The 18,304-nt window shown below is 29.8% G+C and overlaps 2 protein-coding genes across 2 annotated transcripts; one reads left to right on the plus strand and one right to left on the minus strand.

Moving 5' to 3' along the window:
- Window positions 1–13,262: 13,262 nt before the first annotated feature.
- Window positions 13,263–13,994, minus strand: LOC105619318 (protein G12). The gene has a single exon (XM_012200839.1). The coding sequence runs from the start codon at window positions 13,992–13,994 to the stop codon at window positions 13,263–13,265; it is 732 nt and encodes a 243-aa protein (XP_012056229.1).
- A 2,690-nt stretch (window positions 13,995–16,684) lies between these two features.
- On the plus strand, window positions 16,685–17,947 carry LOC105619436. The gene has a single exon (XM_012200955.1). The coding sequence runs from the start codon at window positions 16,685–16,687 to the stop codon at window positions 17,945–17,947; it is 1,263 nt and encodes a 420-aa protein (XP_012056345.1).
- The last annotated feature ends 357 nt before the right edge of the window (window positions 17,948–18,304 follow it).

The following is an 18,304-nucleotide window of genomic DNA, read 5'->3' on the forward strand; positions in this document are numbered from 1 at the left end:
GAAAGAAATTATCATTGTTTTTACAAAAAACAACAATAATAATATGTTCTAAAGTTTGTTTCACGAGTTTAGAAATAATATATTATTATCTACATTCTTATGTAATTATTTATATCCTTTACAGAAAATGTTAGCCGCATCAGCATTATAAGATGTATTCGAATGTGCGTATGCAGACAGACGACTAAATTCAGAATGAACAAAGAACTTAATGCGTATGAGTGAATAGATTCTCGCATCTGAGACAATTCGCCGTTATCGAATCAGACACACCTTTGTAAATCCGTTACAATTTACAACGCACGAAATAGATTCTGCGTGATTCTCAACCTCGATGATTTTAATTTGGCGGAGCGTGCTACCACCAATCTCAACAACTTCCAACTGCATTTCGCGGAATTATCATATTGTACGCGGCGACAAATTCGCGAAGCAGCCATGTGCGATGGCGACGCACACGGAACGATATAATTATTTCGCTAAGTTCCTCTAAACGAGCCAAAGCGACAGCATCGCGATGTACTCGCGCAAACTTGTTTGTCGCAACATTATCATACTTATTTGACGTGCCATCATTACGTCACTCACGTTCACACGTCGAAATCGTGTTTCAGTCGCGAAACGCGCATTAGTTTCGGATTTCAAAGTGTCGAGAAAAATGATATTCCGAAATCGTTGTGAAACGACACCTCGACAGACTTTCTCAACATATACAAATATTTATACTCAAAGATGCCGAGATTATCGTCGTCGTAATACTTATCACGTGCAGGCGCGGAGTTATACAACGACTACCATCGCGGCGAATTTAAAAAGCAACTCGCGCACGCCGCGTAAATTTCTTTCCTGAGATTAATCCTCCTTCCATCACTCTTCTCCCGTGATCTTCGCACATAAAACTGGAGATTAAAATCTTATTGTCTTTCTGAACGCGTGTACTTTTCTACGTATAAAATGGCATTCAGAGCTGTTCTTGTACTAACGGATGCATAAAACATTTCCAGATTCCATAATTGCCAAGGAACTTCATAATTTTGTTAATAAACATTTTGTATGAAACATTCTGAATATTTTCTTATCGAAAAATTCGATAAAATACAGTAAAATAAATAATACTCTTGAGTAATTATATAAATAAGAATGATCTACTGATATATGTGCATATAATTTCAGAATAATTTTTTTTCTTTTTCTTTATCTCTTTTCTTTATCATTACTTACGTAACATTTATAAGCATTTAATAATATATATTTATCTTTATAAAGTTTCTGCGTGAATCTAACTCACTTTCTCTCACTTTCTTAAGCGTTTATTTTTTTATATGAAGAAAAAAAATTCATTTCGATTTTTTTTAAGACTTACACATTAAAGCATGAACTTTTTCTCTGCAGCCATTTTATCACCATTTTTTCGGAAAGTAAAAAGTATGATACAAGATAGCTGTCCTCCATAGGAAATCGTACGTACTTAACCAGTCAAAAGTCATGCTCGGGGGGGGGGGGGAATAGAAATAAATAAAATTAAACTGGAAGGTAGCAAATATATACGAGGAGATTTGTTACATTATAGTGGGCAAGCACGTACTGGTTTTCATTCGCGACGTAAGTATATTTTGGCAAGTATTTGCAGTTTGCATTCAGTAGATCAAGTGGATTATTCAGTTTGTATACAGCGATTAAGTGGATTGTCTTCCTAGTCGCTGTAATAAGAAGCGTCGGATGCATTCGTGGCGCGTTTGCATGCGAATTCAGACTTCGAAGTTTCAAGTTTGATAAATTTCGTATTCAAGTATTAAGTTCTAAAAGAGCTCGTAAAGGCCACCATCGCTCCTCGGGGAAACTCTTCCTTTGATTAGCGAAACAGAAGGCTTGTTAACTTTAATTAATCTTGAAAACAGTTTTCGACATCTTACCGTTTCTCTTTTATCAAAGCGATTATAAGTGTGAAACAAATTGAGAGAATGATTTAATATTTAAATAATATCTGCGATCGACGCGTATTTCTTGTTGGAACTTGCAAAAGTACATCGTGTAATCGTGAACTATTAAAATTAAATTCAATCGCTACATGTAACGAGTGAAAAGACTTGTCTTTAAAGAATTTAAAATAACAACAGCACATTCGAGGGATAAAATGTATGAAATGGAAAGCAAATATTTGCGTTCGTGCATGTTTCCATGTCGTATATTGTTTCAAGCCAGTGTTGGACATCCAGCCAGTATGTAGGATTTTAAAATGCGTGTACATTTGCCTCCACATAGTTTATTTACGAGAAATGACTTTTTTTTCTTTGTACGCGCAAAACAGCAGAACATTCGTTTCAACTCGTTACATATTTTTACGTTATAATTTTGAAATTATGCATTTTATGGAAAATAAGAACATTAATAATATACTTCCACATTTTAATACAAAGAAATTTTGCAAATAGAATCTGATAGACACGTATACTATGTAGACTATGTATACTATGTATATTTTATAAAAATAGAGTAAAACAATATACTTTTGTACAATACTAAAATTTGTTTCTTATTCTATTTCTTATTATACTTAGTTTTTAATCAAAGTACTTTCGGAATTTTAGAATGCTTTACTACACACACTAATACATTTAATAATTAAAATATTTCAAAAAATTAAATGTAATAAAATTTTTATTAAGAAAAAAACATCGATTTAAATCGATCAAAAAAAATTTACGGCGAAAGTACGAGAACATTTTATAAATTGATGCAGCTTTGTCTTCCAAAGCTCTCGCGGAAGAAATGTCTTATACACGTTTGTGCCACAACTGTCGGAACACCGAAGGTTCTATTACTCGCGCTTAATTGATGCGTATTAGAAGGATTTCGCCATGACTCCATTGAAAGACTAACGTAATCTTTCCACGTCGCGTATACCTCGTTAGAGATGCAGGCAGCGTGCTCAGCACCTGGCGATGAATCCGCAGAAAAGCATCGGGCGTCGACGACGATGCTGGATGGCATGAAAGTGGTTCCGACCGTCTTTATAAATTACTTTATTCCCGCCCCACCCCGAACGTAACCGACAGGTATAATACTATGATATATCGTTGTCGCCAACTACCCTAGCTTCTCGTGCGAACACTGGGAAACTGTAAGGTAGAGAATTGGGGTGAGACGGGGCTGGTGTTTGTATGCGTGGTTCAGTTGTTGCAGGAGGAGAGAAGAAGCGAAGGAGCAAGAACGGAGACAAAGGCAGAAACAGTGAAGACAGAGAGAGAGAGAGAGAGAGAGAGAGGGGAGGGGGGGAGGGAAAGAGGAGAAAGGAAGAGCAAGATAGGATCGGGACAAGAAGGAAGAAAGAGAGGAAGGGTTGGTTCAAGAGGCGAGAAGACGAGGGCGGCTTCCTAATCAGCTTACTTCCGTAGCTCACACCTTTTGTACCCCACGCCAGTCCCCGGATTAAAGCATTGCTGTTGCCGGTTATTATATCATAAGATACGGGCGAGCGGTATGCGCCCGTGGGGCAAAGTACACAACAATAACATGTGGTTCCATGCAGATAAACTGCGCCAACGGAAACAATGCCGGTCTGACCCTCGTGGGGTCGGCGTTAAAGGTATACGCCACTGGACCGAACAAGAATTACGGTCTCGCCCCGGTAATTTCAGAACCAGAGCTAACGGGATTAAGTTGCCTAGAAGTTCACGAATACATAAACAGTAATGAGATTCACAACGTGTTTGAGTAATTTTTCAGTATCTAACATTAAGAACACAGTTTAGTTGTGTTATAATAGCTACCGTTAAAAATTCCGTTAAAAATGAAGAATTTCTTATGATTTAAGCTTTATAAGCGCAAATAGTTTATGGGAACTTTATTGAATTTTATCACTATTTTGTTTAAAACAGATTTTATTTTGATAGATTTTACTGTAAATTGGTCTACAATGTTTAAAATTTCAAACTTTAAAAATATATTATAAATGTAGTGAGATTATATGTATAGGAATTCTTTATATAAGGTTTATTTTAAAATAAAAATTTGTAATAATCGTATATTTGTAAAATATTACTTCTACGAATACTTTCTAAAAAAAGCTACGAGTTTCGCGAGTTAGCCGTTAGTCATTTTAAATCTATTATTAGAATGCGTTTCGTGGACATTGCAGTTCACTTTATCAGAGCGAGAAGCAGTTTGACTGCATTGGTATATCAGTTTCTCGTTCTAATGAAGTAAACTGCAATGAAATATTTACGTTCTAATAATGAATCTAGACGGAGATAATCCGCAAAACGCATGGTATTATTCAATAGCTATAAATCTTATTCAATTGCGTAAGTGATTGCAGTTGTAAGAATTCGCCAATTATAATTGAATATGAGGAAAATCTGATTGTATTGGTTCTTAAATACAACCACTTAACCATGCTTACGCAATTGTAGAATAAACTTAAGAAAAAAGATATTTTTTTTAAATGTATATAAGTATAAAAAGCTTTTTGTAAGAGAACTTTGAAAAATGATACAATCAACAGCTATAGATCGATTGAAATTCAACTTTTTTTTGTGGAAGTCGTAGGAGAAACTTTATACGCAAAAGATGTTTGTAACTGTGTTGGCTTCTTACGATTATTCAAAATTTAATGCATGCGAGGAAGCCGGCTTATTTGCTCTTGACAAAATTGCTCCCGTAGAGCAGAGTGAACCCAGGTGAAATGTGATTTCATAAATGACCTAAGGGACGTTGCGACATTGATCGTGCGGAGAAGAAGTAGTATATATAAGATCTGTACACAACAAACTAGATCACATTAAATTACAAAAATACTTATAGCATTTGCCAACCAAGTTTTATTTAAAAATGTAGATATTATTTGTATTTGTTTACTTGTGGATACATATTTAAAATTCGTGAGATATATTGTATTTTATATATATATATATATACCTATCTCAAATAATACAGCAACGCTTGCAAAGCGCTAAAAAATACATACTTTATGCTTTTATACACATATTTACTTTTTAGCTTTTTTTTTAACGCTTAATAGGTGCTATGTTACTTGGGCAAATTTATCATCATATGATTCAAAATACATTGTATGTATATTAATAAAAGTATAAAATAAAATGTTGTTTATTATGTAATTAAAATTGTAATATCAGTAAATTTATACTATCAGTAGATTTATATTAGCGATCAAATTTGAATAAATAATATGATAACAGAAAGTACACGATAAAAAGAGAATCAGTTATCATTCAGATAAAATGTAATAAACACAAATTAAAAATCGAGAAGAAGAGAGAAAAAGAAAGATTATATACATACATACATATATTCATTAAAAAACAAAATCGATAAATATGATAAAAATATTTGTCTATATAAAATATCTTTAAGATATAACTAAGATGTTTATTAAAAATAATGTTATATACTTAATAAGATTAATAAGTTTTAACTTAATAGATTAATAAGTTTTAATTTTTATCTAACTTAAATTATAACTTACATTATAAAATTATCTTTTTTCTTCATTTTTTTCTTTCTTCTTCTTCTTCTTTTATGTATATATATTAAATTTTTTATTATGTATATGTATTTTGTATTAAAATAATATATAAATTTACAACTTAGTTTTTTAACCTTTTACTTTCTCTATGTAGCATCATCTAAGGGTAGAAAAAATAATATAATAGAATTAGCTTAATGATAACAATTTATTTCATGATTAATCATTATTATCATAATTGGCAAGTATTGCTGCAAAAGATTCATTATCAACGTAATCTCATATGTGTGTTCAATTTTATTAATATAAATATACGTGCTACACGATTACTTTACAAAGTTCTTCTCAAGGATGCTTCTACTTTGCGAGTCACAGTCTCCCCCTGCAGTCGACGTTAATTAATGTAACTCGACGAGGAATACGAGCATAATTACTTTGCTCGAGTAGCCGGAGCCGAAAGTTTGCTCGTTATCGAGGCTCCACGTAGTTACACATAGACGACGTAAGGCACATCGATAATCTAGTCTTAACACCGGATATTATGATATTATCACCTTTTCTAGCCTTCTACTTGTATCTTGGACAGTAGTCAGGCTATAAATGCATTGTTAACAATGTACCAAGAATTAATCTTCTGTTAAATATAATTTTCCAAGGTTATCCATTATTTCCAAGGTCATTTGCGTGTATGTTTCATAGAATGGAACATTCTTTTTTTTTATTGTACGAAAAAGAGAGAAGAAAAATATTTTTTATGTATACAGAATTGTATATAGCTATATTTAATAGAAATATCAACAATATATAAAATATATAAAATACAATATATAAAATTTATTTACTTTACTATAGTTATAATAATAGAAGAGAAAAATGTGCAAGGCAATGTAAGAAAGTCCATTTTATGGCTAATTATGCGTAAAATTTACATCTCACCTACTTTTATAATATGTTGTAGATATAATTTGTATTGCTGCTTAATCGGATTGTATAACGTGACTGTAATAAATTTTAAAATAATGCAACAAATCAATCTGATTTATTAGACAACTTATACAAGAGTGCTAACAAAATGCATATGCAATTATTTAAAAATATAAAATTTATAATATAAATTTTAGATAGTATATTTATTGATAGAGAGATAACAGATATCTCAATGTGTCGAGTATTCAATTAATGCAAACAAGTGATTGAACAATTTATCTGCATCATGTACACTATTGCAATTTTCAGTAATAATGCGCATTATTAATTATGGCTAAAAATTATTATTAAACTGAGGTTCCTGCTATAATACTTAAGATTTAGCGCTATACGCACTTCATTATACAGTATTAACAAAAAGATATAAAGTATATCTACATCTTATAATTAAATTAAATGCATATATACTTTATACTTCATGTAAATATATTTTAATAATGAAAAGAACAGTGAGAGATAATCGATCATGTTGTGATTTAAAAAGCATCACGACTGGATTTATCTATATGTAACTTTCTTTGTATAATTAAGTAAAATATTAAAACTGGTACATTTCTGATCTATTTCCACTTTTATACTTTTTTATCCCACTAAGTAAAAATTTGTAGCAATATTTGCAACGTTACCATAAAATTTCTGAAACGTTGTAATGTTCCTGCTATATTGCTACAGGAGTAATCTGTGCTGTATCAAACTACAAAATATTTCTGATTTCTTAATAGTTTAATAGAAAGTCAATTTGAAATTATTATTAACTTAAAAGCTCTAAATTTATTTCTGTCCAAAAGCCAAGACAGATTTTTATTTATTTTTCGTATAAAAAATTTATACATTATTTATTCCAAAGTTCTTGTAGAACTATTTAATTCGAGTATATAACAGACGTGCAATAATACAGTTTTCCCGGTAAATTATTCTTGTTGTGTACGTCATATTCCGAAGCTTTAAATCTATTTGCAAAAGGGCTAGATCATAAAGCCACACAGCAAAGACGTTGTCAACAAACTTTACCTAGCGGCTTTGCGTTTCCGAGCTTTCTCCTAGCTCGCACAGCATTTTTCGTAGTGCACATGCAGGTGTATTACTATGTAACCCGCAATGACGCGGTTTGCGCGTCATAGGTTGAAGGGTCGTGCGTTAGATAGTCACCTCGTGACAGTCAGGCCCGTGGCGCCGAGGAAAGTTGAACCCACGCAAACATACGGTAGGACGAACGCACACGGCAGTGTTTGGCGACGGCCGGATGTACGAGGGTAGCAGACCACATCACTCGTCGTCCCGGCCGGATGTTCCGACATTGAAATACAAGCCAACTCGTGCGCGTCCACCGGGGTTACTAACCCCTACAGTTCTTTATCGCTTCTCTTCTCTTCTCAATCTCTCTACGGTGAGAAACTCACTCATATTAATTGCTTAAGAATATAATCACTGATCGTTACCACATAACAAAGTTTTCAAAATTATAATAATTTTCTGTTTCGCGTATTTCATTTAACGTTTTGCAAGTGGAACGAATCGCGTAATTATTTAATTAATTATTAATAAAATTAATGTTTAATTAATCAGTAAAATTAATGTAATCATTAAAAATATTATGACAAATATTAAATAAATCTTATTTCAGATAACTATATTCAGTTTGTAATTAAGAAATTATTATTTCATTTAATTAAAAGTTTTTAAATATTACTTTACTTTATTTGTTGCTTATATGTATTTAAAATCCAAAAATTTTCCAAATCCAATAATTTTAACTTCTTGATGAAATATCATTATATAAAGAGAAATCGGATACATATTTTCTTCATCTAAATATTCACCTTCAAGATTTTGAAGGTGTTATTTCTTAAAAAAATTATTAACTGTGATATGAAATGCTTGATATAGCAAAGTGCTAAATCATATCTAATGCTAATCAATTACAGATAAAATTATTTATATTTTCTAGCTTTTAAAGTATCTCTTTTTAATTCACAACTATTTAAAAACTAATATTGCCATATATTCGAAAAGTATTCTGTACTGATGGCTGGTGGCAATGTTTCACTGTGCTATACAATACTGCTCTCACGAACTACTTTTCCCTCCCGCATTCCCGAATATATCTTCCTCACGAGCAATCTTTAAAAGTTCCCATTACTGCTCTGAGTACAATCCTCGTTGTATCGTCTCTACCCATTGCGCCCTGTCAGAGTTCATAGTGGTGCCGGCACTCGAGCAACGGTCTCCTTCGTCTCAGGGGTATTTTATCGTGTCGCCAGTAATAAGGTTTCCACGTGTAAGAAACCACCGAGGTGTTCCGCGATATAGGTGGTCGAGGTACAGAAAGAGACAAAGGGGGCGGCGATGGGGCGAAAGCGGGGTAGCGAGAAAACGAAACAGGCGGGACGCGGTGGAGTGTGCGCTCCACCAGGCAGCCAGAGAATCCAATCGCAATAGAGTTAAGTGTTCGAGAGTAAAACCTTGCCGAGGCACGACCTCGATTACTTGCCGAGGATTTGTTACGGCCACCTTTTCTGCCACTTTCTAGCGGGCAACCTCTCCGCTTCTTCGGCACCATAGAATCGTCCCAGAGTCTTTCTTTAACAACGAGCCTTTCTGAAAGGCAAGCAACGTAACATGAACGTAACACTAAAGGGAGTAAAAGAACGCTTTGTTCCCCGCGCCATTGCCAGGCTTTTTTCCGCTATCAAACACAAGGGACTTCCGATTGGCCGAGTTTAGTCGGCCACCAATTTTCGACGTTGCCATCGGATAACGTGTCGTAAAACACAAATTTTTTCATTCGCCCTGTATGCCACGCCTTTATTGGCACTCGTTCCTATCCATTTTTAAACGAATTTTTTGGGTTTCAATATCAAAGAAGCCTTTTGCGAAATTTAAGAGATACCCGTTTGCAAAATAAGCAGATAATGTTCATTGAGATTTGCTTTATCTAATTTTATATTGATGTGTACTGATAAAATCAATGATATCTTAATGTTAAAATTTGTCCCTGTTTTCTTAAGAAATTTAAAATGTCAATTATTAATTTACAGAAATACGAGCGTGAACTATTGTTGATATTTGAAGAACGATTAATAAGCTTTGAACTTTTTTTTTTCGATTGGATAATTGCTAATTTTCTTAACTTTATTTTTATGATGAAAACTTATATAATTATCGAATATTAAATCAATATAGTTTTAAATAAACAAAACATGTTAATAGAATAGAAATAAAAATAGTAAATACAAAGGCATCATTTTAAATTAAAGAATTCTGAAAAAATTGAAGAATTATTCTTAACTATTCTCTGCTTCAACTATTAGAATTGATTAGAACTTTATAAATCATAAAAATAAATTGTACATTTAGTCAAATTAATAGAGAAATGATATAAATAAAACAATATATACAATTTATTATTTCTGAAGTAATCAAAATATTATCTGCTGCCATATAACATATGTTTATATTCATGATTGATATTATACGGCACATGATTTGCTTGTTCTTAAAAAATAATAATTTATATCACTGGCATTAAAAATTGTTTTAATTATAATAGAAAATTATGTTGTTAATAAATATAATAATAAAACATAATTTCTATATTACTGCAATATAGTAAAATTATAATATTAGTTATTAAACTCGTAAACGCTTAGAAAAATAAAAAATGATTTATCATAAAAGATAAATAAGTTTCAAAAACGGTTAATAATTGTGTTGCATACATTGTACCTAAAACAAAATTTTCCAAATTAAATTACAAATATAATTGAATTAAATTAATTAAATTATTTATTTAAAAGAAAAAAAGATTATATAATATGCGAAGCTTTATGGAAAATTACTTGGAAATATTACAGATATTTTGCGAATATTCACAAATTATTGGCCAGTATTATAAACTATCACAATATAGCTACTTTTTGCAGCATCTTGCAATTCTGTCAAGATTCCAAAATGCTCCTTTATATACACGTTTTGCATCCATTATTGCGTACTGGTTGGTAAAACTACGATCGGAGTACGGGATTACTCGCGGGATTCTGCCCGGCGGCAAAAGCCGCCTTAATGCAATTCCGAACACATTTTCTTAGTTGGTTCTTCTTGTTTTACTGTGAAAATCCTCGAGGCCGTTATGTTGGTAACGATAGAACCGACACGGCAGGCTGTTACCGCCACATGCCGCCATAATATCGGACAAAAGTTTTCTGGCTAACAAGAGAAAATAATTTGATATGACTCGTCGTTGTGCAGGTGGAACTTCGAACGAAACGAAGAAGTACAATTATGAAGCCGATGGTACCGCTATTGCCAATTAAACATAGTGTTGCGATACAGAAGGTTCCAAGATGTATTTTTTCTTTAAAAAAAAATTCATTTAACAAGTGTCTTTATGACACAAAAACTGATTTTTGTAAAAATTATTATAATATAATGTTATTTACGATTTACCATAGAAATTTCGAAAAAACTTTACTCTTTTTCTTTTAAAAAGAGTAAAAATTTTGAACAAACCTAAATAAAAACCTTAAAGTGATATTTTTGTAAGTTATTCGCTTAAAATATATAATTTTTTTCTAATATTAATATTTATAATATCAATTACAATAATAATAACAATAATAATAAAATAAACCAAGGAAATAAAAGCACTTCTGTTATTCAAATTATATTAAAAAATTATATTAAATTATATTATCTATTTCTTCAAATGACAATAAATTAAATTTATGATAAATAAATACTATCATTTGTTTTCTTCATATGGCATAATTTTACGGTCGATATGTATAAGATAAAAAAAAAAGTTGAAAAAAGAAAGCAAAATTATAAAATCGCATTAAGCCTTTTGCAAAAGCTATATCATAAAGAGAGTTATATTGCAAGAAAGAAAGTACAGTTTGCGCTCCATATTGAGTGGAAAAGTTAAGAGATCGCGAAGATTTCTCCTCTGCGCCCTTGCACTTCTTTCTCTTTGTCTCTTTCCTTTCCCTTTTTCTCACTCTTTTGCAGCCTCTTTGTCCGTAACCCTAAAGACACTCGTTTAAGCGTCCGATTTCTCCTCATTCTTCTCCTAGAAGTCTCTCTCTCGTTCTATCTCACTTATTCTTCTCACGATTTCCCATTACGACGCGCCAATGGTAAGTTCCGAGGCTTATTAAATTGTAACAATTTTAATTAGGGAAGCACCGCCCTTACACTCTCCCTTCTCCTGTTTCTGCAGTTTTGTTTTCTTTGTGTCTAAGAATACCTATCTCGCAATTAAAGATATTCTTTTTATCTTCAGTACAAAAAAATTAGATATCCACTCAAGCATTCTTTAATTTCTTGTTTTAAATTAGTATCACTTGTGTAACATCATCGTTTTATATTTATTAAATGAGCACGAGTATCATTCATTGCATATGGATTATAATCGGAGAAACTTTAGGCGTATTAACAAAAAAATGTAATGATGATACTCGAGCTTTTTTTAGTGAAATAGTTCGGAATCAATTCATCTTTCAAAACAGTAACATTGCGAAAAATGGGAATATTAAAAGTTATGGATTAGAAAGAATTTCAGAACGGTAACATGAATATGATTCGACATTGCAAACTTTGAGTTAACTCTTGATAAATTAAAACGCAAGACAATAAAGTATTCAAATTCGATTTTTTTGTACTAAAGCGTATTCCTTAAAGATATATTTTTTGATAAATAAATTTTCTACATACTTACATTGCTAAGCTGAATACTACTACTAAATTTAATTAGAATATATAAATTTTTTAACATTACATAATTTGTATTAACATACATGACTCACATAGAAAACGCCTATAATGTAAACGCTTACATCAACAAATTACTTTGTTGTGACATAAAAGTGATTTTAATAAAATGCAATACAGAAATAAATAGTTGAAGAAGAAAATTATCTATTACATTAAGAAAGGAAACATTAAGGAAATTATATTGAACTAAAGACTAAAGTTTATTAAAATCAAAGCGATGTAAGAAGCAATATAAGAATCTTATATCGGCATTTGAGACTTTAACTTTTTATTTCGATCTTTATGTTATATAAAAGAATTAAAATAATTTATTTATTATATTGTAGTGATATAATTATTAAGTGATATAATTATTATTTATAATTATTAAAGAAATAATTGTTTAATTCAAGAATTACTTTGTTTTATTATTCTCATCATATCAGCATCGGCATCATATAGTAACATAAAAAATATATTTAAAATATACGCTTAAAATATGACATTATGTATTTTAATATGTCGGAACTTAAAATCAAATATTCTAGTGGAAATTTTGTCAATTTCGGAAGTTCATATCCATTTTTTTTTGGCCTTCATCATAAAATTTTTAAAAATTTGATTTACATACAGATCATTAATTTCCGGAGATTTTATCTTCTCGATGAAATCAACAAAAACCTTGGAATTTTGCAATTTCTCTTTATAAAGACCTTGAACCTTATCAAAAGGTAAAGGTTAAATTATAAAAATCCTCCAACAATCCTTTTATCCCATCATCAATATTTTGTATTCCAATTTGAGATTTGAAAATGCTTTTTATTTTAGGCGGCACATAATCTGCCATGCCAATAGCCTTATGAAATATTTGGTGTAATCAGTAACATTCAATCTAGCTTCCTCCAAATATATTATTAATGCTTGATGTTTTTTAAGATCTTCAAGATCGCGCTGGAATGAAATTTTGGTGTCTGCAAGTATTGCAGACAGTGCTGTACTTTTTCATTATCAGCTTTATACTTTAAATTAATTCAATAATCTAATCAATCGGAAGAAGATTCATAAAATCTATCAATTCGTCTTCCAGCGTAGGCTCTTGGTAAACAGTAATATCGTTCGGTACATTAAGGTTGAGGACAATATATATGACATCAGCTGTAATCTGCGTATTCACTCCGCTGCTTTTGAGTCTATTCAAAATGATCTGCAAGGATTTAATTTGATAGATTTTGTTTACGGCCTGCTGGGCATTGTCTGACTTGAGTTGGTTGACAAAACCGACGAAAGCTGAAGAAGTTTTCATCTTTTGCACGTAAATACGAATGATCTTGGCAATAGGAATCATATCCATAATATCTTTGACAAGTCCTGCAATTCCACCAGTCCTCTGTATGACCAAGGAATATAAACGAGAAGGCGGTGTGATCCTGTCGATACCGAGGGCATCGTTAGCTTTATTTACTAATGAATAAGCATCGACGCCTTCCTTTTGCATATAATCTAGAATATTAATCACTTCAGGAATAGCTTCCAAATCTATCATCAAATCTTTTAATATGGTTGAAGTTTTAAGATAATTAACAGTTTCTTGTACTTCCGAATCTCCTAATACGTAATCCAAAACGATGGTTCGAATTTTTTTATAAGGAATTAAGTCCAAAAAGTCTTGGAAATCCTCATGAACAGGACCTTTGCCAAAGTCCGGGAACTGATGAGCTTGTCCTAGACCGATAATGGTCAAAGCGGCAAATAGCGCTGATATATACTTCATCTGTGATATATTCACGTGTAAGAAGTTAGTATTAATTATGTCAAAATTTAACATTTTATGTGTATAAATTTTTTGATGTAAAAAAAAGAATTTTTTAAATTATAATTGTTTTATTTATGATTTACATTAAGAAAGTAATAATAAGAATAAAAAGAAGTAATTATTATTATTTAATTAAGATATTTTTCATAATTATTATGCAATTTATTTTTGTTAAAAAATGTAATTTTATTCATGCATATGTAATCTTTTTATAAGAGACTATGTTTTTACTTACTATGACAGCTGTTGATGAGCACAAAGACATTCGAGTACTTAGCTAGTTAGCACAAATTTATATATTAAAGTTATCTTAAATCTTGTTAGAAAAGTCAGTTAATAAAGGATTAGATAAGATAACTTCAATGTCGGAAAAGTGCAGATTGCTCGGAAATTAATATAACAAATAAATTTAAATATCAATAACAAGTAAATTTAAATATCATACTATTTACTTTGCTATACACAACTTTTTACTTAATAATAAGATATTTTATTAAAAGATAGAAAAAGATTTTATTAAAAGATTGTAAAAGATTATATATTAAAAGATTGTAAAAGTTTTTGTTGTATTAAAACAATTCTAATAGCGTCATTTACTATATAATAAATTTGTATATTTACTTTTTACAGAAAAGTTATTGATAGTTTTAATATTACTTTTTTATTTGATTTCACTATAAATTATAAATTCTGTAATAAAAATGTTGTTATTTAACAAAATAAAGTCAATATTTGTTATTATAAATTTTTCATTTTTATATTTTAATTATTATATAATGTTCTCGACACATCTTTTATATTAGGTGTAGTAAAAAAAAATCCATTATTTTTGCATGAAATTGAATGGAAAAATAATGGATTTCTTTTTACCTAATATATTCAATATTTTTTTACAACATGGAATTCTATACTATTTGTTAATAACACAAAGCATAGTAATGTTATGAAGACATATCGTATTTTTAATTCATTTTATTATATGTGAAACAAATATTATCAATAACAGATATTTTGACTTTACTTTTAATGATTGCTATTATAAAGTGCAGATAAATATATTCCTTTAAATGAAATGTTTTTAAACGTTATCTTGGATAATCTTTGTTTAATAATGAGAAAGTTGTTATCAATAAATTATAAATTGTTTTGAGTACATATTCTGACAAATTTGATATGAATCATAGCACGATTAACATCAAATGTCTGAAAAAAAGAAACATTACTTAATTATAGATATCTTAATAAATACATCATAATATGAAATCTAAAAAGTAGAAATATATTATTTTTCCTTTGTGAAGAAAATGTAATCTATGATTTTAAAATATAGACTAGCAAATAAAACAGTTCATCATTACTCATAATAAGATATTGCGCACAAATTAAAGGGATAACACAAATTGTTAAATACAACTATATAGTAAAAGATAGACATATAATAACAGAAAATAAAAATTGTAAAGCAAATAAATAAAAATATTAAAACTGAAATATTCTTTAAATAGTAAAGTCAATTATTTACATAAATATGCGCAAATGAAATATGCCGTTAATCCAAATAAATGCAAATATAAATTTTACAAATATTTATCATATTTAGAAAAAAAGTTGTGTTATATTCATACATTTTTATTATTTTTTATACATGTATATACTGTATAATATTATTGGAAAGCTCGTCTATTTGATAAGCTTTTAGACGAGCTTATTAAATAATTCCTAAATTTTCATATGAATCAATATTTCAATCTAATCAGTTTCTTATCGAATTTCGTAATCTTTTCGTACAGCTAGATTACTAGTATATAAATGTACGATAAATTATTCACGTTCGCAATCTGCATCTACAACTCACGGTAAGTAAGTTTCTTCATACCTCTTACATATATACTTATGTATACCTTTTACAAGTATTTATTTTACAAATATTACTCTTTCTATTTTTAGCTTCATTCAATCAATCTATAGATTAGTACAAATTTCATTTTTAATAGAAATTTAATCATATAAATTTCTTCTTTCAAAAAATTCTTATAATTAATGAAATATATATCTTTGTATTTTTAATTCTTTTGTGCTGTATTTGCTTTGTTTTGTTTTTAATTTTTAATTTAATAGTTATTCAAGAAAAATCTAGTTAAAGTTAAATAAAATGGAGAAATAAAGAGCATAGATCTTTGTATTTTTTATTATATTCTTTATATTGTTTTATATTGTGATCTTCAATTTGATCTATTTTATTCAAGAAAAATCTATTTAAAATTAAATAAAGCTAAGAAAAAAGTATATATATATATATATATTAAAAATATGTAATATATTTTTTGTTATATATTTTTAAATTTTCATCTTAATTTTCATCTTTGCAAAAAAATTTATTATTACAAAAAATTTTTAAACTATGATTTATTCATATATAAGATAAAAATTATAAGTATTATCACGTAATCTTAACAAAATAATAATTATTTATATCATTTATTTTTTATATGTAATCACAAATACTTTGTATATGAAAATTAATCATTAATGAAAAACATTGATATATTTTTCAAAATAATGCTTTTCATTACAGATGATAGTTATACATATTGAAAGATATGTTGTGTAATATAATGTAATATAATACGCTCAATATTAATTTTCAGATGAAATTCACATTAAGCCTATTTGCCATTTTGGCCATTATCGGACTGGGACAAAGTCATCAGTTCCCGAATTTCGGTACAGGTCCTCTTCATGAGGATTTACAAGACATTCTAGATTTAGTTCCTCTAGAAAAAATTATCGATGATGTTGTGTACTATGTGATGCATGATAATGAAATACAAGAGATATTTAATGACTTTCATCAAAATACACCTATAATCAAACGCATGCTGATAGACATTCAAACTATTCCTGAAGTACTCAGGCTACTTATGTATCTGCATAATGAAGGCATCAATATTTTTCACGTAATAAACATGATTAATCAAGCACATGATATTAAGGAACTCGTACCATCCAGCTCTCAAACGTATTCTATAACGAGAAAGACAACTGGCGGACTCCGCGGCTTGATCAATGAAATCAAGAAACACATTGATTATGATGTCTTTATTAGCATATTCGCGGATAAACTAAAAACCTCTACAGCCTTTGTCAACTTCATTAACCAACTTAAATCCAACAATTTCCAACAGATTGTTAACAAAATTTATAAAATTGAGACCTTCCAGTTAATCCTAAACTATCTTGAGGTTAAATCAGTGAGTTTAAAAATTGTGGAAGATATCATGTATCTCGTTCTCGGCATCAAAGTACCAAGTCTTCCTTCTAAAACGATAATAGAAGAACTAAAAGATTTCATCCATCTTATTCCGATAGAAAAGTTTTTCAACATAATAATCCAATATGTAAATGAAGATGAAAAAGTACAGAAAGCTGCACTGTTCATATTCACAATTGAGTTCCACGATCTGCTGCGTGCTCTCGAAGCTCTTAAGGAATATCAAGCATTCGTGGTATATTTAGAAAAGGCTGGGCTCCCTGTTATTGAATCTATTCAAGCATTACATCATGCTATCGGCATGGAAAAATATATGCCATCCAAAATAAAGAATCTTTTTATGTCTCTAAGTAAGATACAGAATATCGGTGATGGAATGGAAGGACTGTTCAAGGATCTTTATGATGTATTACCTTTGGACGAAATTGATGCTCTTTACATAAAAAAGTTAAAGACTTCCAAAGTCTTCACTGATTTCATCACAAAGATTACGTCCAAAGAAATGAAGGAAATCATCAAGAATCTAATCGCTCATGAGACCTATAAGTTGTTTATCATGAAAACTAATGAAGTGGGATTGGATGTGAAAGGATTAACAAATTTTAGCAACAGAATAATTGGCCTTAAATCCCTATATTAAAATCAGCGTTTATAGTTTGAACGTTTGCAATTAATAATTTATTTTAAATTAACGCTAATATAATAACATAACATAAAATTAATTCATTAATTATTTCTTCGTAACTAATAACAAATTAAACGATTTCTTTATAATAAACATTTCATTTTCTTCTTTCTTTCATACACTTTTAAATATAAATAAATATAATACCAACAGAGAAAGAGAAAGAAAAATAGATATATAAGTAGAGATAGACTGAATAGAAAACAGACAGAGAGAGAGAGAGAGGAGGGGGAGGGGGAGAGAGAGAGAGAGAGAGAGAAGCGAGAGAGTTAACGTTTTCTATATTATCTACTAACTTTAATATTACTTTAA

This window comes from Atta cephalotes, assembly GCF_000143395.1.
Source record: "Atta cephalotes unplaced genomic scaffold scaffold00021, whole genome shotgun sequence".
In the NCBI taxonomy this organism is placed as follows: domain Eukaryota; kingdom Metazoa; phylum Arthropoda; class Insecta; order Hymenoptera; family Formicidae; genus Atta; species Atta cephalotes.

Excerpts from the sequence above, each read along its gene's own strand:
- LOC105619318 (XM_012200839.1), bottom strand. The coding sequence starts at position 13,994 with ATGAAGTATATATCAGCGCTATTTGCCGCTTTGACCATTATCGGTCTA.
- LOC105619436 (XM_012200955.1), top strand. The coding sequence starts at position 16,685 with ATGAAATTCACATTAAGCCTATTTGCCATTTTGGCCATTATCGGACTG.